Source organism: Rana temporaria, chromosome 8, assembly GCF_905171775.1.
Source record: "Rana temporaria chromosome 8, aRanTem1.1, whole genome shotgun sequence".
Taxonomy (NCBI): domain Eukaryota; kingdom Metazoa; phylum Chordata; class Amphibia; order Anura; family Ranidae; genus Rana; species Rana temporaria.
The window spans coordinates 52008444-52028188 of NC_053496.1; the positions used below are offsets into that span (position 1 = coordinate 52008444).

Sequence of the window (19745 nt, forward strand, 5' to 3'; positions counted from 1 at the left end):
ACCCAAATGTATGTGCCTATTGCTTTTCAGCTGGATTCCTGGCAATGAGGAGAACAAGCAGAAAACAGATGTGCACTATCGGTCATTGGACGGTGAAGGAAACTTTAACTGGCGATTTTTGTTCCCGTTTGAATACCTTCCAGCAGAACAGCTCTGTGTTATTTCTAAGAAGGTGGGTGCCTGAAACGTTGTGCCTGTATTAAATATGTTGAGCGTAAAGGCAGTGAGTTCTCATGTGTGGCAGAGATTTACTCCTGCCGGGATCTGACTCGGTCACTCCAGTTTCAGGTCTTTTTAGAATTTGTTTTGCCAGTTTTTCTTCTATGCTTTATTGAAGCCAAGATAAAACTTCAGCTAGGAAAGCCAAGACAAAACTGCAGCTAGGGCATAGAGACAGTGTTATAATGTAGTTTTAGAACTAAAACAAGATGTTAAGCCGGCCATAGACAGTTGGCATTTCAGCTAGTTCAGCGCTGAGATTCAAACCATGTACTGGAAGGCTAATTGTACCCAAGTTGATCGGTTGATCAACTTGGGTACAACCAGCCTGTCGGTATTTTTGAGTGATTGCCAGCGCCATTAGTCTAAACTTTGTGTCAGATCTTGAAGCCTAACTCCAGGTTTCTTGTGACTATAGTTCATTTGGACCAAGCTAGTCCAAATAAATTCTTTGCTTTACTAACGGATGCACCTACTGTGAGCGCAATATAAACTGTATGTAGCATCAGCCGCATACAGCATTATGTTTTAATAAATACAATGGGGAAAAAAGATTTTTGTAAAGTATGCCATTGCGAACTCCTAATTACAGTAAATGTGATCTTCAAGATCATATACATTTCCTATAAGCCTCAAACATAAAGGTGATGGCATAGACACTTGGACCCAAAAAGTGACGACCTATATATTGACCCAAGTGGCATAATCTCCATAAATGTATACTATTCCAGCAACTTATTTTTAGCTTTTATTTCTGCTTGGTAAATACCAAACACCAAATCAAGTAGTTAACACCTTCACCACCCCACCAATATTTTGTTTTAAAAATACAGTGTTGTCTTTTACGCACACTTGACGCCCACATGTCACATTAGCCTAAATCTATAACTATTCAGAAACCTATTAAAATCTATATCAATTGCCCTATGGAAAATTTAAGGACTTCCTGTCCTGTTCCTGCAACAAAATCAGGTTGGGCTGAGCGCTGCTCGGCCATTTACAAGAAACCTTACACTTATACTACAAGGCTTCCTGTGATTGGCTGAGGTGGAGATTGACATCATCCACCTGCCTCTCTACCTCATTCATAAAACGCACGTGCTCAACCCATTTTGTTCCAGGAGTATGATGAGATTTCCCTGTCCTGCTACTAGAACATAGCACTGTACACTAAATGTAGCTGATGCTATGTACGGTTTATACAGTGCTGACAGCTGTCACATTAGTAGCAAAATAGTTTTTTTGGACCAGCTTGGTGCAAACTATTTTTAAAGCTGCATGAAACCTGGAATTGGGCTTTAAACAGGATTAATGACCTCGTAAGACAGTTTGGGCCTGGCCTGCTGAGGCAAAGTGACAGATTCTGTCTATTTGCATTGTCTAAATTCAATACATGTATGTGTATATTCACCTTGTTTGTACTTTACATTTTTAGGAGCATTTCTGGAGCCTTGATAAAACAGATTTCAAGTTGCCACCTAAGCTTTTACTTCAAATCTGGGACAATGACAAATTTTCTCTGGATGACTACTTAGGTATGGGCACCTGAGATCTGTAATAAGTAAATTACTCTGGTAATTTCTGTTAGATATTTGACTATTCTGACCCCCCCCCCCCCCCACAAACACACACACACACACACACACACACAACAGATGACATTTCCAATTTTTAGATTAGGAAAGTTTGAGAAATAAAGTCCACCAGAGTCTTTATGAAGGACAACGGCTGCTTTACATTTGGTAACAGCCAGGTAAGGTCTGTGCTTTCCATTAGGAGGCCTCACTACTGGCCTTGGATGTGATCATCTGATTCCCTATAGTACAAGCAGCCATATGTTTAGCATTTATGTAAGATGGAAGTAAGGCACTTCAGGGAAAGGCAGTAAATCTGGCTGACACTTTTACTAGTGTACTAACTGAAGTCACAGAAGGCTTTCACCAAAATCATTCTTTCAACAGTAACCTGTTAGTGTGTCTGTGTTTGACCCTCTCTTCCACAAACAGGTGTTGACAGTATTAAAAAAAAAAAAAAATCTATATCTATTAATGAAATGGGGAAATACCCAGTTGTGTGGGATGCATATCTTGTAAATGTGTTTACTTTTGACAGACCACAAATACAGTATATACTGTGACCAATCCTGCAAGCTTACAACAATTTGTCACCTATGTTGCCTAATCCCGTCAGGGGCACTAAATATATTTCTGCATGCATACATGCCATGTATGGCCATATATTTTTGTATTTTTTTGTTGTTTCTGATATTTATCAAAACAGATTCAAGCTATAGTTCCATAATGGATATGGGCTGAAAGTGTGCGCACTCAGGTTTAATTTGAGGGTATATACATCCAAATCGGAGGAAGGGTTTAAGAATTACAGCTCTTAAGAATAGCCAACCCCCCTTTTTTTTTCAAGGGACTAAAAGTAATTGGACAACTGAATCAAAAGCTGTTTCATGGCCAGGTGTGGGCTACTCCATTATTTATTCATCAGTTAGGCTGGGTTCACACTATACTACACGACAGCAGTACGACTTTCATCCTACTTTGCCCTGCGACATCTGTCCTACATTGGTCCTACATCCATCTGACTTTCATGAACAGGATACTACTTTGATCCGACTTTGTGATAGTCTGACTTGTTCTTTGACCAATCAAAACAATCCCAGAGTGAGATGAATTCCTTTTACTGCTGCTGTAATCACAATGTCAGATGTCAAGTTGTATGGTAAGGACAAGGCTCCTACTTTGGTCCGACTTCAATGATATTCAATGGGCTGACGTAGCGTCAAAGTATGGTCAAAGTCGGACCACAGTAGTACCGGGAGTGAAGACTTCACGACAGCAAATATGAGGGGGTTCACCACAAGGTGCAAACCATTCATAAGCCTGAAGAATAGAAAAGCCAGATTAGACTTGGCCAAAAAAACTTCTAAAAAAGCCAGACCAGTTCTGGAAAAGCATTCTTTGGACAGATGAAACTAAGATTTAACTGTAGCAGAATGATGGGAAGAAAAAATGGTGGTGCAGGCTTGGAACAGCTCATGATCCAAAGCACACAACTTCATCTGTAAAACCTGGTGGAGCTTGCAGTGTGATGGCATGGGCATGGCTCCAAGTGACACTGGGTCATTGGTATTGATGATGTGACAGAATACAGAAGCAGCCAGGTGAATTCTGAAGTGTTTAGCGAGATACTGTCAGCCCAGATTCAGCCAAATGTAGCGCTTCACAGTACAGATGGACCAAAACAAACTGCAAAGGCAACCAAAGAGCTTTTGAAGGAAAATAAGTGGAATATTCTGCAATGGCCAAGTCAATTACCTGATTTCAACCAAGTTGAGTATGCAAATCACTTGCTGAAGGCAAAACTAAAGGCAGAAAGACCCACAAACAAAGCACTATAGACAGCTGCAGTTAGAGCCTGGTAAAGCATCAGAAAGGAGGAAACCCAGCCTTTGGTAATTTCCATGCATTCCAGACTTCAGGCAGTCATTGCCAGTAAGGGATTCAAAACAAATAATAAAAATGAACATTTTATTTTATGATTCTATTTGTCTATTTACATGTAAGCACCTGAAAATGGGGGGACTGTGCATAAAAATGGCTGCAGTTCCTAAAATGTGTACGTGATGTTTATTAAATGGCTTGAATTAAAGCTGAAAGTCTGCACTTCAAATTTATTTTGATTGTGTCCAAATATATATGGATCGAACTGTACGTGTGTGTGTGTGTGTGTGTGTGTATATATATGTGTGTGTGTGTGTATATATATATATATATATATATATATATATATATATATATAATCTCCTTATCCTTGCAAAGTCCCTGCAAGCACAGAAAAATACCTGACATTTTTACTGAAGAACGTACAGGGTTTTTGTGGACTAAATGGTATTGGCCCTCCCAGTTCGTTTGAGTTAAGAATTAAGCAGGCTTGAGGTAATACAAGTAGTGTGTCTGTGATTGGAGCAATATTTATTTATTTTTTCCACTTTTCAAATTAAACGAAATGTTTTCAATTGCAATTTCAATAGCGCACCAAAAGGGAACAAATAAGTGAAGTTCCCTGTTGGGGTTTACATACACGTTTAAGTATCTGCACTGTAGGCATCAAACCCAATGCAGTCCTCTAATTCAAACGCAAAAAAACATTTGCAAAAGATGTAATTGCTTGTGTCATAAGGAAAACATGGAAGTCATTATGGGTTGCTAAGAGAGATGGACATAGTTTTGGAGAGTATCTGATCATTCATCATCAGTTTGTCTAGACATCTGGCCTTGTGTGGTCAGCAAAAGAAGCTGGTTGAGTGAGAATTTTGATTTTAGACTTTGGGTGGAGGACTTGATGTCAATACAATAAGTGGAACATGTATGTTTCACCCATCCAATTGTACTCTCATGGCAAAATAATTTTGCAGATTGCAGAGGTTAGTCACAATAAAACATACTTGCCAATTGGAACTCTGTTTTTTTTTTAACAATAAAATTCTATTTACATGGTGCCTTTTTCTTTTCTTCTGTAGGTTTTGTTGAACTTGATTTACACCGGACCTTAATTCCAACAAAAACCGCAGAAAAATGCAATTTAGAAATGGTTGATCTTGCCAAACATTCCAAAGTGGCTTCTTTGTTTGAACAGAAGTCCATGAGTGGCTGGTGGCCGTGTTATGCAGAGAAGGATGGAGATCGTGTTTTGGCAGTAAGTATACTCATGGATTCTATTAATAGTACAACTGTAAGAGCATACTCTAATTTTTACACAAGGGCTTGTAGCGATGGGCTTTTGTTTTCTTCAAGCTGATTTTGCATTCCCATTGAAGTCTATGGAAATGCAAAACCAGCTTCAAGCAGGTCAAGTGCATCAGTTAAATTCTGGTTGATCTCAAAAGCATCTCAAACTCATTCCATTCATACAAGGCCTAATCCATATGATTTTTTTTTCTTCTTTTCACTTTTCTTGTCTGTATTTAAATATAAAGACTCATATGGGCAGTCTCGTATTTCAGAATGTCTGGTTTTGACAGGCTGCTGCAATGAGCTGTACGTTTCCCCGTTCTTCCTTGGACTTAAAGACAGGTTTTTTTCACTGTTTAAAGGATAAGTTAACCTAACATAAGTTTAAGTTAAAATAAATGCAAATTTTTTTGCATATGCATATATTGGACCTATTATTTTTCCTTTAATAGTCTGCACAACTGTGGCATTACACCCACGAGCTGCTGATTGTGGGTGCAATGCTTTACAGGTCTATCTGTACCTCCGTTATGGCCAGGCAGTTAAACTCTGACAGGAAGCATGAGTGAACTACCACTGAGCTCAACAGCACCGTGGTTTATTGAGAACTACAAGCTAAAAAACGCAAAGGCTGTCGGACCTTGTAGTTGTCCCATTTACAGAACACTGAATGAATGAAGTGGGTGGAGCCCTGCATGGTCACATTTTTGTGTGACATCTAGCAGGGGGGAGAAGATCCCCCGCTAGCTGTTAGAACAGGGGGAAGGGGAGTGGTGCATCTGTAACATGTTACAACCCGACATGTTATGGGGTGTAACATGTTGCAAAAGGTGAACGTATTCTTTAAGCAAAACCACCTGTGTGTTTTGCATAGCTTTTTGTACTCGCACAACAGGTGAGAGTGATTATAGAACAAAGGGGTTTTGCTTTTAGCAGAATGTGACCCCTGATGGAGACTAAAATGGACTTCCCCTGGTGCATTAAAAGGCATGAATGTACAGTCCTGATCAAAAGACCACTTGAAAAATGGCAAAAAATCATATTTTACATTGTTGGATCTTAACAAGGTTCCAAGTAGAGCTTCAACATGCAACAAGAAGAAATGAGAGTGAGACAAAACATTTTTTGAGCATTCAGTTTAATGAAAACAACAAATAAACTGAAACAGGCTGTTTTTCAGCTGATCAAAAGTTTAGGACCACACCTCCAAAAAAAACCTAACCCCCCCCCCCCCCCCCCCCAAAAGAGAAATCCAACTTCCAAACATGAACTCAGTAATGAGTAGCTCCGCCATTATTGTTGATCACTTCAAAAATGTGTTTCGGCATGCTTGATGCCTTGCGTTTCCATGAGGTGAGTGGGAACATTTCTCCAAGTGGTGAAGACAGCCACACAAAGGCCATCTACTGTCTGGAACTGTTGTCCATTTTTGTAAACTTCCCTTGCCATCCATCCCCAAAGGTTCTCAATTGGATTTAGATCAGGGGAACATGCAGGATGGGCCAAAAGAGTGATGTTATTCTCCTGGAAGAAGTCCCTTGTCCTGCGGGCATTGTGTACTGTAGCGTTGTCCTGTTGAAAAACCCAGTCGTTACCACACAGACGAGGGCCCTCAGTCATGAGGAATGCTCTCTGCAACATCTGGACACAGCCAGCGGCCGTTTGACGCCCCTGCACTTCCTGAAGCTCCATTGTTCCACTGAAGGAAAAAGCACCCCAGACCATTATGGCGCCCCCTCCACTGTGGCGCATAGAAAACATCTCAGGTGGGATCTGCTTGTCATGCCAGTAACGTTGGAAACCATCAGGACCATCAAGGTTACATTTTTTCTCATCAGAGAATAAAACTTTCTTCCACCTTTGAATGTCCCATGTTTGGTGCTCTCTTGCAAAGTCCAAACGAGCAGTTCTGTGAAGTTCAAGGAGACAAGGTTTTTGAAGACTTTTTTTGTTTTTGAAGCCCTTCATTCTCAGATGCCGTCTGATGGTTATGGGGCTGCAGTCAGCACCAGTAAGGGCCTTAATTTGGGTCGAGGATCGTCCAGTGTCTTGACGGACAGCCAATTGGATCCACCGGCTCAGTGCTGGTGAAATTTTTTTGGGTCTTCCACTTGACTTTTTTGTTCCATAACCCTCAGGATCATTTAAGAAATTCCAAATGACTGTCTGACTGCGTCCCACCTCAGCAGCGATGGCGCGCCGTGAGAGACCCTGCTTATGCAGTTCAGCAACCCGACCATGTTCAAAAAGGGAGTTTTTTTGCCTTTGGCATCACAACGTGTGACTACCTGACAGACAATGACAATAAATCCACATCTTTGCACAGATTTGGCCTTTTAAAGGCATGTGGTCCTAAACTTTTGATCAGCTGAAAAACGGCCTGTTTCAGTTTAATCGTTATTTTCAATTATTTAAATGCTCAAAAAATGTTTTGTCTCGCTCTCATTTCTTCTTGTTGCATGTTGAAGCTCTACTTGGAACCTTGTTAAGATCCAACAATGTAAAATATGATTTTTTGCCATTTTTCAAGTGGTCTTAAACTTTTGATCAGGACTGTATTACAGGTTTTTTCTTGTGGGAAGAAACTACATTCTGTGTAAGCCTGAGAATGACCATTTGTATTGCAGTGGTCATCTTCCTGTAGAAATTTGTTATCCTTCCTACTGAGTCTGAGCTAGAGTTTACCCAAAGTGGCTAAACTTTTTCTTCCTTGCTAATTGGATAGCTGTGGCTCTTATTTCTCGCTGGCTTCCGTGTGCCGGTGTTCGGCTATCTCGATTGGCAGGTGTTGGGTGACTTAACTCATGCACAGGAGTTGAATTGGAAATTTTAAGGCGGGGAAAAAGTTGAAAGACAGCATTTTTTTTATTGGTTATGTATAAAGTAACAACAAAAACGGTTGTTCGCCACTCAGGGCTCAATACAACACACCATAATAAACAAAAAAAAACAGTACAACAATTGGGAGGTAAAAGCATGTCACAACTGTAGGTAGCTAACGAGGTAAGGATTGGGTGGATTAAACTTCTGTTTGAGGTCTGCAAAGGACAATAGTTCACCCCTCTAGTAGTATCCCCTAATGTTTTAATCGCTTTGGCTGCTCATATAATGGGATACTTTGTGTGGCTCGCATTATTATTGTCAGTGGAAAATTGGCCTTCAAACCTCTATGTAAAAGAAGGTGCAGGCTTTCATAAAAGCCCAACACTGCTGCCTCTGGCACTGTGGTGGAGTCCCCAGCATACCCAAGAAGCCGTCTATGTGTAAAAACCCCTTGTCCTGCCAAAAAATGTGTACTGGTCAGGGAGCGCTAAAGCCCCTTACCCCCAAGGTTCCTGTAGGGCCCTAAGGCCAATTCTAGGAGGAAAAGTCTCCCATATGAATGAGCTGAAAAGGCTGTGCACCCTACGAAAAAAGGAACATGGAACCCAAACAGTATTTGCAGAGAAAGTAAAGAAATACAGGAAGGACCTTTTTATTTTGAGGTTGATACACCCCAACACCGACAATGGAAGGTTCTTCCAGCCCTCAGTCTTCCTTTTAAGAAGGTTCAGTAGTGGTTGCAGGTTCGGTGTGTAATAGTCAAGGACTCTCGCTGATGCTCTGACCATGAGATATATGAACTAGGAAACCCACTGTAAATGCATTGTAGCCTTTACAGCGGCCTCCGTGCCAGGTTCTAACGAAAGTATGGTAGATTTGTCCCCATTCACTCGCAGGCCTAAGAAAACCACAAATGTATCCAAAATACAGAACAGAGGAACCAATCTTTCAAAAACAATAAGTTGTCTGCATGAAGCAGACTTCTAATTATTATTATTATTTTTATTATTATACATGATTTATATAGTGCCAACAGTTTGCGCAGTGATTTACAACATCAGGGGGTGTAGTGCCACTACCAAAGGCTCAATTATCAGGGAGAACAAGAATGGGGACAGCAGGCACCCCTGGAGTGTACCTCTGCCAATAGTGAAAAAGTGGGATATTGAGGACCTTTCAATGCCATCTGAGGTTTACTGTACAGTAACGAGACCTATTGGAGCATATAGGTATTGGGTCACACTACCACAAACACTAGTCCCATGCACCCCCAGTCAGGAGTCAAAGGCTTTGGCCATATCTAGGGACACCACTGCCCTGGTCCCAGTCGGCTTATGTGAAATATGTAGATGTGTAAATAAACAATGGAGATTGGCATCAGTAGACTTACCTGGCATGAAGCCAGTTTGGTTAAAATCGACCAGGGAGGAAGGAGGAAAGACTGGATTTTTAATGCAGTAGAGACATGCTTATCTGCACTGTAACATGCGAGCCCCTGCACATGTATGGTTGCGACATCATCCCAGCTCTGGGATCAATACCCAGAAGCTGCAAGGCTGAAGATGTCGGCAACCAGCAGGGAGCTCCGGGACATGAAGGCACTGGAGAAAAGGTGAGCATAGCTCCACTTTGTCATCCTAGCACACAGGCACAGCGCTGAAGTGCATAGTGAGCTGGGCATGCGCATTCATTCTAAGGAAGACTGGAAGCAAGCAGGTTTATTTCTCTTCCGTTCATGGACAGACACAGCAGCCTTTGACCTTAGGGTTATATCCGCTTCCTTCCAGGAGAGTTAGGCAGAAACAAAGCACTTTAAGTGTTAACACTTTCCTCAGTGCAGCTCCTCCCGGGGGCGTGGTTCCCTGGGTATAACACACACACTGCTCTAGCAGCTCAAGTTTTTTTCTGCCTAACGACAGGAGAGGCAGGCACTCTGGAGTTCCTGTACTCTGGAGATTTTTTTCTTGCGATTTTTTTCGCTTTTTATTATTTTGTTCCTGCATTTTTGAATCCTGTGATTCTTCTATCAACAGCCATCTTGGAAATCTCTTGGTCTCTTGTGACAGTTTTAGTGCTGTGAAACGCTGTGATTCTTCCCTGAGGTGACAGACACAGCACAGCCAGCACATCAGAGCACACCTCAGGTTTTCAGCTCTCTCTGCAGCTGGGTGGGGTGGTGAGTCCCTGGGAGGCCTCTGCTCCTATTTTTGCAGCCAGGAGGTGACCGGTGGGTTGTTCTGTCTTGCAGTACACAGCGGTGGGGCAATATGGAACCTGAAACTGGTGTTTCTGCCCCCAGCAATGCCTGAGTTATACTTTATTCCCCTGCTCCTGCCGCATCTGTTGAGGCAATGTCGGCTGTACTTGAGGCGTTTCTCGCCAGGTTTGAAGCAGCTGGTGCCCAGTAGGGGGGTACAAAGCGCCCCCTCCCTGAGCCTGCTTCTGGGGATGTCTCTGTCAATGCAGGCTTAACCCACACAGACTGTGAGGATGACTCTGCCTCAGGGTCAGTAAATGATAGAATTTGTTGGAGCTCTTATTCTGCGGTGCGTGATACACATAAACTTGAGGATTTGGCGGGAGCACCAGTTGTGCCAGTCCCTTTTGGGTTCCGCAAGCCACCCAGCACCGAAAAAAAGTATTTCCCTGTGCTTCTTATTTGGAGCATTTGCTATGTAAGGATGGGACACGCCACAACATTTTTGATGTTCCTATAAAACGTTGCGATCCGTTATCCCTTTGAGGAGGACTTTAAAAAAAAATAAAAAAAGTGGGTCTCTCCTCCGTCAGCGGATCCTCCTGTGTCCAGACTGATTAAGGCCACCACATTGCCTGTGGTGGGGGCTCCTACTTTTACGGACCCCACTGATAGAGTGGAGGCTGTGGCCCGCTCTATGTTCACGGTTGTGGGTTCGGCTGTGAGACCGGTTGTGGCGGGGTCTCTGGTGTCGCAGACGCTGACTGAACGGGCAAAGTTGTTGCTGCAGAAGCTGGAGGAGCAGGATGCTTCCGAGACCTGCAAGGACCTGGCTGAACAATTGGTTCAGGGTCTAACATTTGTCTGTGAGTTGGCCCTGGATACACTTCCCTTGCTTTCCAGAGCCTCCGCCTATGCGGTGGTACTACGCTGCCTTGTGTGGCTGAAATGCTGGTCTGCGGACCGATCCTCCAAGAAGGCCTTGGTGGATTTGCCCTTTAAGGGTGAGCGGCTTTTTGGGGTGTCCCTGGATGACATCATTAAGGATGCCACAGGTGGTAAGAGCACACTGCTCCCACAGTCTATGGAGGGCAAAGAGCCTCGTCGTAGGCAAGGGCCCTCTTTTACTACCCCAAAGCGTTTTTTTCATGCGCCCTGTGCTGCAGGAAAAAGTTTGCAAGGTGCTAAGGCGCCCGCTGCAGGGCAGAAGCGCCCCTGGTTCAGCAAGCATAACAAGCCTGCGGACAAACCTGCTTCCGCATGAAGGTCTGCCCCCGCCCGGGTTTCGGGTGGGGGGGCAGCTTTGCGAATTCACGGCTCGGTGGAGGTCTCTCCTCTCCAACCGTTGGGTTTGCGAAGTAGTTTCCTCGGGGTACAAGATAGTTTCTCTCTTGTCCACCAAACAGATTTTCTCCTTCCAGCCTCCAGTTTCCTCCGGTTCGCCGGCAGGATCTGTCAGGGGCTGTCCAGGATTTTCTGGTCAGGGGAGTGATTGTGCCAGTTCCCTCGATGGAACGGTTTCAGGGGTTTTACTCCAATCTGTTTGTAGCCCCCAAAGAGGAGGGGTCCATCCAATCCTGGACCTCAAGGCCCTCAATTGCTCTGTCAAAGTGCAAAAATTCAGGATGGAGTCGATTCGCTCGGTAATAACAGCGCTCCATCAGGGGGACTTCATGGCATCCTTGGATATCATGGATGCATACCTGCATTCCCGTATGCACAAGGCACCAGAGGTTCTGCGCTTTGCGATCGGGGAGGACCACTTTAAATTTGTGGCCCTCCCGTTCGGCCTGGCCTAGGCACCACAGGTTTTCACCACGGTGCTCGCCCCGATACTGGCCCTGCTGAGACAGCGAGGGATCGCTATCGTGGGATATCTGGACGACCTTTTCTTGAGAGCTTCCTCAGGCTCAGAATTAGAAGAGGACGTGTCTATCACGTGTCAGACTCTCCAAGAGTTTGGCTGGCTTCTGAATATCCAGAAGTCAGTGTTGGTTCCGTCTCTGCATCTGGAATACCTAGGGCTAGTCCTGGATTCCGCGGAGGCGAGAGTTTTTCTCCCAACGGAGAAACTTCAGACTCTGCAATCTGCGGTGCAGCAGTTGTTGACCCAGAAGTGTTCGTCTCTTCGATTCTGCATGAGGGTTCTGGGTCTGATGGTGGTCTCTTTCGAGGCAGTTCCTTATGCCCAATTCCACACCAGGGAACTACAGAAGGAGATTCTGTGACGTTGGGACAGGCTCCCGTCTTCTCTGGATTCCCAGATTCAGTTGAGTCAACTGGTCAAGTCTTCCCTGGTGTGGTGGCTGACGTCTCCGGTGCTTCGGGCCGGGAAGTCATTTCTGCCATGTCACTGGACAGTGGTCGCGATGGATGCCAGCCTCACTGGCTGGGGGGGCGTTTGGGGCACCCAGTCAGCCCAGGGGCGCTGCACTCAGGAGGAGTCTCGCCTGCTGATCAATGTTCTGGAGCTGCGAGCACTCAAGCTGTGCCTTGCCGGGTTGTCCCTGGAGCTGCAGGGCCGACCGGTCAGGATCCAGTCCGACAACGCCACGGCCGTGGCGCAAGTCAATCATCAGGGAGGCACACGAAGCTCGGCTGCAACGCTGGAAGTAGCGCACACCCTTCGGTGGGCCGAAAGGTCCGTTCCGGCTCTATCGGCCGTGTACATTCCGGGTGTTCAGAATTGGCAAGCTGACTACTTAAGTTGCCAATCAGTGGACCCAGGAGAATGGTCACTTCACTCGGAAGTGTTTCGGGGTCTTTGCAAAAAGTGGGGCACTCCAGACGTGGACCTTCTAGCGTCCCATCTCAACCGGAAGGTGTCGCGGTTCGTGGCCAGGTCGACGGACCCGTGGGCGGACGCGTCAGACGCGTTGGTGGCTCCTTGGGGTCACTATCGACTGATTTACGCCTTCCCTCCTCTGAAGGCTCCCTATTTGGTCATCCATAAGGATAAGGTGGTGCTGTGGCCGCAGCCGTCTTTTCTCCCGAAAGTGGTTTCGGCTTTCCACATTAATGAGGACATTGTTCTTCCATCCTTATGTCCTCAGCCGAAAAACCAGAAGGCGGCCACTTTACTTTCCCTGGATGTGGTTCGGGCCCTACGGGTGTACTTCTCTGCTACGGCTCCGTTCCGGAAGTCTGACTTGCTGTTCGTGTCGGTGGCTGGTTCCAGAATAGGTCTGGCAGTCTCATCGGCCTCCATTTCTAGGTGGATATGACAGGTTGTGCTTCAGGCCTATGCCCTAAAGGGGCGGGCGCCTCCCTTTTGGGTTACGGCGCATTCGACCAGGGCGATCGGTGCCTCTTGGGCTTTCCGGTATCAAGCCTCTGTGTTACACGTGTGTAAGGCAGTGACCTGGTCATCAAGGTGGATGTGAGTGCATTTTCTGATGCCTCCTTCGGCCGCAAGGTGTTACAGGCGGCAGTTTAAAGTTGGAGTTCCTCCGTAGAGTAACTCCGGTTTTGTTTGGGGTGTAGCTTGGTTTGCTGTGTTGTTTTTCCCACCCCTCGAATTTTTTGACACTGCTTGGGGACGTCCCTAAGGTCAAAGGCTGCTGTGTCCGTCCATGAACGGAAGAGAAAATAGGATTTTTGTACTCACCGTAAAATCCAGTTCATGGACGGACACAGCACCCACCCCTCCTTTTTGTTTGTACTGCTTGTTACGAACTGGAGTTGCTAGAGCAGGGTGTGGGTTATACCCAGGGAACCACGCCCCCTGGGAGGAGCTGCACTGAGGAAAGTGTTGTTAACACTTAAAGTGCTTTGTTTCTGCCGAACTCTCCTGGAAGGAAGCGGATATAACCCTAAGGTCAAAGGCTGCTGTGTCCGTCCATGAACTCAGAGAAATGGATTTTACGGTGAGTACAAAAATCCTATTTTTATTGCAGATGAGCCATTGCATGTTTCTGCTACAATAAACAGTCTGCTTGCTCACAATTTTTTAAATAAGACTTTAGCTCTACTTTAGATACAAAATGAATGTTCTGCTGCTGAGTAATGTGTGTGAGTGAAATAATCTTTCTGTAATGCTGCAACAGTCGGTTTAAAAATTTCTAAATTTTTTTGGTTAACCTCTTTACAACTGCTCCATAGCAGATTTACTGCTACATGGACGGCCACTATGTGCAGAATCGTGTATATATGTGTGTGTGTATATGTATGTATGTGTATATATATGTGTGTGTGTATATATATATATATATATATATATATATATATATATATATGTATATGTATGTATATATATATATATATATATATATATATATATATATATATAATTTTGAGAGAGATACGGTATATAAAAATGTGTGATTTTGCACTTCCAGGTTTCGGACGCAAGCATGCGCCACCGGCGGCTCGCCCCTGCTGTGATTTTAAATGGCGGGAGCCGTTCAGCATGGCCCACTGACATGATTATCGTTGTGTACTCTGACAGAATGACAGTCTGCCTATGTAAACAAAGCCGACTGTCATTCCGTGAGTCCAAAAGACATGGATCCTGTGAAGCAGGAACACCGATCCATGTCTTCAAGTGGTAAAAGCACCTCCCGCAGTTAGTAAACACTCCCTAGGCACACATTTAACCCTTTGATTGCCCCTGATAACTCCTTTCCTGCCAGTGTCATTAGTACAGTGATAGTTCATATTTTTAGCACTGATAACTGTAATGTTACTGGTCCCCAAAATCATGTCTGTGTCCGATTTTGTCCGCCGCAATATTGCAGTCTCGCTATAAGTCATTGATCGCCGCCATTACTAGTAAAAAAAATAAACAAAAATATCATTTGAAGACGCTATAATTTTTGCACAACTCAATATGCACTTAAATTTTTATTTTTTTTTCCAAAAAATATGTATCGGAAATTAATATTGCCCTAAATTGATGAAGAAATTGGATTTTTTTCAAAATTGTCGGTCATTCTTTGTTTCTAGCGCAAAAAAAAACTGCAGTGATGATTAAGTACTACCAAAAGAAAGCTCTATTTGTGGGAAAAAATAAAATCTATCTTACTTGGGTACAGCATCGTACATCAGCGCAGTTGTCCGTTAAAGCAACGCAGTGCTGTATCGCAAAAAAATGGCCAGGTCAGGAAGCGGGGGGTCCCTTCAATGTCTTGGCAGGGCCTACTCGACCACCGCATACCTACATATAGCAGCTGAGACATTATACGCACAATGACTTAATGTATCTGCATGGTACAAAACTTTGATTCAGAGGCTGAAAAACTGAATTTCTCCGGTGCTGGATATTAAATGTTTTAGATGGTAAAGGCAGTATTTTATAATGACAATAAGGGTTAGTACATAGATCATACCGGTTCACTTGTTATAAAAAGTCTGGAGGATAGGCTTGGTGCCAAAGATTATTTTCTTTGAGAGTGTCTTGGATGTGTGTAAAACTGTTTTCTTTGGATCTGACACCTTGGTCAATTCATCAAGATGTTGTATGTGGACAGCTTGTGTGTTCCATCTGCCCTTTATTGTAAGCAATTTAAATAGTCTATTGCATTTTATTGCAAGTTTTTATTCATTAGAAGCTGTGGTAAGTAAAAATGAAAAGCACTCTGGAAGAGGCCCTTACCTTCTAACAAACTCCAGTTTTTTTTTTTTTTTCTGGTGGTTGCCCATTCAGGGCAATGCAACTGTGCTGCTGTTTACAAGATTTCACCACTCTTAATTGAGGGCAGCAGTTTAAGCCACTTGAGGTGTCATTAGTATTGTTGTCATTTTATCCGCCCTACTTGCTTTCACACACACTGACTGCACAGTGAGAGAGATTTTCTTTTCTGCTTTAGACCCAGAATGCATTATTATTTTCCTAAACAAGCCGAACACGGTGTTTAGTGAGATGTCATGAACCTGTTTTCTTTTGCCAAAAGGGAAAACTTGAGCTGACTCTTGAAATCCTGAATGAGAAAGAGGCAGAAGAAAGGCCAGCTGGCAAGGGCCGTGATGAACCCAACATGAACCCAAAGATAGATCCACCAAAGTAAGCCATTTTTCTTCTTAATCACTGGTATCGGAGTGCCCATATTAACCTGGAATCCTGTGCCAGCTCACACATGGCAGTCATTAGACTGCCCATTCTGATTCGCTCACCTTCCCATCTTCTTGGACCGCTATCGTTTATTTTTTTTTCTCTTTTGTAGTTACCTTGTGTGTGTGTTTTTTTTTTTTTTTATTTCACACAAAGTTAATTATTAATTGAATCACATTATCTTCCTCAGCTTAATGCACCAGAGTCTTTTTTCCTTTGCTAGTTTGATTAATATTGTTTCTTTCAAAATGCAGCCGACCAGAAACATCCTTCCTTTGGTTCACAAATCCTTGCAAGACAATGAAATTTATTGTGTGGCGCAGATTCAAATGGGTCTTCATTGGCATCATCGTACTGCTGCTTGTTCTGCTCTTCATTGGAGTATTCTTGTATTCATTGCCCGTAAGTTTTTATTTCAATTTTTTAAGATCTTTCAGATGACTAATTCAATCTCGGTCTTCTAATAACGGGTTGCTTTTATTACCTCATGTTTTTAGTTTGTGTTTCGTTGGTTATCGTAAATCATATAGGATGTTTCTGCATATTCCCCAAACTTGCATATCGAATACATTTTCAACTGGTTTTATTTTGTTATAAATATTGGCCAATCTAAGAATTGGAAAAAATTCTACTAATTTTATCATTCTCTGTAGTGGTAATAATTGGCAAGACATCTGTGCCAATGTTTGGCATGAACCCTATTTTTTTCAGATTTCTTTTAGAAACACAAATTACCATTCATTAATGTTTTCCAAATTTTGTAATTAAAGTTTTCAGATTACTGCTGGTAGGGTATATTTTTAGTGTAATGTTTGTAAATCTTAGTGATCTTTCTATATGTTTGTTTTTATCTAGGGTTACATTTCAATGAAGATTGTGAGACCAAATTCATGAGATAAATCTTCTCCATAATAGTATTTTGGCTTATGATGTTGGGCTGGATCCTGCAATATATTTCAAGTAGATCTAACCTTGTTCTCATGTCTGCTAAATATAATAAATTGGAGAAATCTAAAACCAAGGTTACAGAAGGTTCATGGGGTCATGACTCGTGTAGTAAGTTGTGTTTTGCCAAGAATATTTCACAAGTACACCTCAGGTGATATTAATATGTTTACTAAATTTCTTCAGAAATCCACATTCCTATTTATACTGAAAAGCTGATCCTGAGAAGTGTAATAATGGGAGTTATATTTTCACCAAAGTAAATACTATTTTATAAATGTTAAAATGTACAATAAACCCAGTGTACGTGTATATGAGAACAAAGCACAGAGCACCATTATATTCTTGTACTTTTTATATAATAATCTTACAATTCTAGTAAAATATTGTGAACACTAAATAAAGGTTACCATGTTTAAGTTTTCTATGCACGCAGTTGTCTTCTTGATATGTTCAGTAGCTTTGATTCTTAGGACCTCTGCAAGGAACAAGACATAAGGGACCTCTTATCAGTGTTTGATTGTGGAGATAAGATCAGTTCTTCAATCATTCTCCTTTACTCAAATAAAGGTATGAATGAGTGAAACCACAGGCCTAGACCCCCAGTGCAAGATAAAGGAAGTATCTTGCTATATCTTTGCCTTGAACATGCAATGCATGCAAGATAAATAGAATTTAATGGGTTAGCTCACCTTTTCTGGGGAAAAAAGGAAAAGGTGAACTAATATTGACTGACACCTTTTAACTTTGCATTGAAACATTAGTATAGGTCCTCTTTTTGGGCCATTAGCTCCAGCAGTTATTTCTACTATGCATTATCTCTATACACTTTCACTGTTTAATGATTTTAAGGTTGCTTCCACACAGGAGTTTTTGAAGCGCTTTTGCATAAAAAAAAGTGCCTGAGAAGCTCAAAAAAAAAAAAATGTTTCCCTTTTAAATTCTATGTATGTGTTCACACTGGGTAGGTGCACTTCTGTTGCGGTATAAAAAATCCTGCCTGCCGCATTTTTTGGAGCATGTTTGACAAGTTAAAAAAAAAATTTATGGGAACAACTGCTAAAATGCACACAGTAAATTTTTGGTCCAGTTTTTGGGCCACATGTCCTTTAAAAAAACATGTTTTACAGACAGTTTGATGCGAACCAGTGTGTGTGTGAAAGTAGCCCAACAAACACTTGACTAAGCTGCAGCCAGTTGGACGTTCCTGTTGCCGTTAAAAAAAATATTCAAATTTGGACCACATTGTAAATCGTTCAGGTTTAGCGCCAGACGTTTGTGTAACGCAGTGGTAGGCAACCTCGGCCCTCCAGCTGTTTTGAAACTACAAGTCCCATGAGACAATGCAAGACCCTGACAATCACGAGCATGACTCCTAGAGGCATAATGGGATTTGTAGTTTCACCACAGCTGGAGGGCCGAGGTTGCCTACCACTGGTGTAACATTTTACAAAATGGAAGACCATTCACTGTTAAAATACGAAGGGAATCCGAGTCAATACAAAGAATTTCTGCATACTTGTCCTGGCCTGGAGGTGGAAGCTTTACCAAACGTGTGAAAAAACAGGGTAACTGCTGTAAATAGTTTTGCCTGATTTACAAACTCCTTGCATACACAGTGGTTAAGTGGTCAGCACTTCTGCCTAGCAGCACTAGGGTCATCGATTCAAATCTACACCATGGCACTACCTACCTGGAGTTTACATGGTCTCTCTGTGCCTGCGTGGATTTTCATTTGGTTACTCCGGTTTCCTGCCACACTCCAAAGACCCGCTGGTAGGTTAATTGTCAAAATTGCCACTAGTGTATGAATGTGAGTTAGGGACGTTAGATTGTAAGTGCCTTGAGGGCAGGGACTGATGTAAATATACACTATGTAAAAGCGCTGCGTAAATTGGTGCTATACAAGTACCTGTAATAGATAAATATTACATGTGATTCATTAGGGAAATGTCCTAACACAATCACAGCAATTAGATGATGTCATAACACTGCTCTTATATAAAATATTCAAAATCAAAACCTGGATTTCCCCAAGTTTTGATGGAAGAATAGTATCGCATGTTACGTGGATCTACACTATATTATCGTTTTAGGATGCCTGCCTTTATACACACACACACACACTTTAATGGCATCCCAGTCTTGGTCCGTAGGGTTCAATGTTGAGGTGGCCCATCCTTTGCAGCTATAAGAGCTTTAACTCTTCAGGGAAGGCTGTCCACATGTTCTAGGAGTGTGTCTATGGAAATGTTTGACCGTTCTTCCAAAAGCACCTTTGTGAGGTCAGGCACTGATGTGGACAAGAAGACCTGGCTCGCAGTCTCCCTTCACTGGAACTGACCCCTGAAAAACAGCCTCACACCATAATCCCCCCTCCACCAAATGATTTGGACCAGTGCACAGGGCAAGGTCCATAAAGACATGGATGAGCAAGCTTGGGGTAGAAGAGCTTGACTGACCTCAACTTGATAAAACACCTTTGGGAGGAATTAGAGGTTAGACTGCAAGCCAGGCCTTCTCGTCTACATCAGTGCCTGACCTCACAAATTCTCTTCTGGAAGAATGGTCAGACATTCCCATAGACTCCTAAACCTTGTGGACAGCCTAGGGTTGTCCAACTTGATATTGAACCCTACGGACTAAAACTCGGATGCCATTAATGTTCAGCTGTGTGTAAAGGCAGGTGTCCCAATACTTGTGTTAATATAGTATATTTTCGGATCTCTCTGTATGTATGCAAACAAGTCCTAAATTAAGGACTTAA

At 42.9% G+C, this 19745-nt stretch overlaps 1 protein-coding gene across 2 annotated transcripts in view; it reads left to right on the top strand.

Moving 5' to 3' along the window:
* Window positions 1-17393, top strand: part of MYOF (myoferlin) — a 517119-nt gene extending 499726 nt beyond the window's left edge. Inside the window, exons 50-55 of one of the 2 annotated variants that reach the window (XM_040361780.1) lie at window positions 31-172; window positions 1655-1754; window positions 4754-4929; window positions 15876-15985; window positions 16288-16435; window positions 16889-17054. In XM_040361780.1, coding sequence (XP_040217714.1) covers window positions 31-172; window positions 1655-1754; window positions 4754-4929; window positions 15876-15985; window positions 16288-16435; window positions 16889-16927 — 715 coding nt within the window. In that variant the 3' untranslated portion in view covers window positions 16928-17054. Of the gene's footprint in view, window positions 1-30; window positions 173-1654; window positions 1755-4753; window positions 4930-15875; window positions 15986-16287; window positions 16436-16888 lie in introns of both variants that reach the window. The other variant, XM_040361785.1, reaches the window with a different exon arrangement.
* The last annotated feature ends 2352 nt before the right edge of the window (window positions 17394-19745 follow it).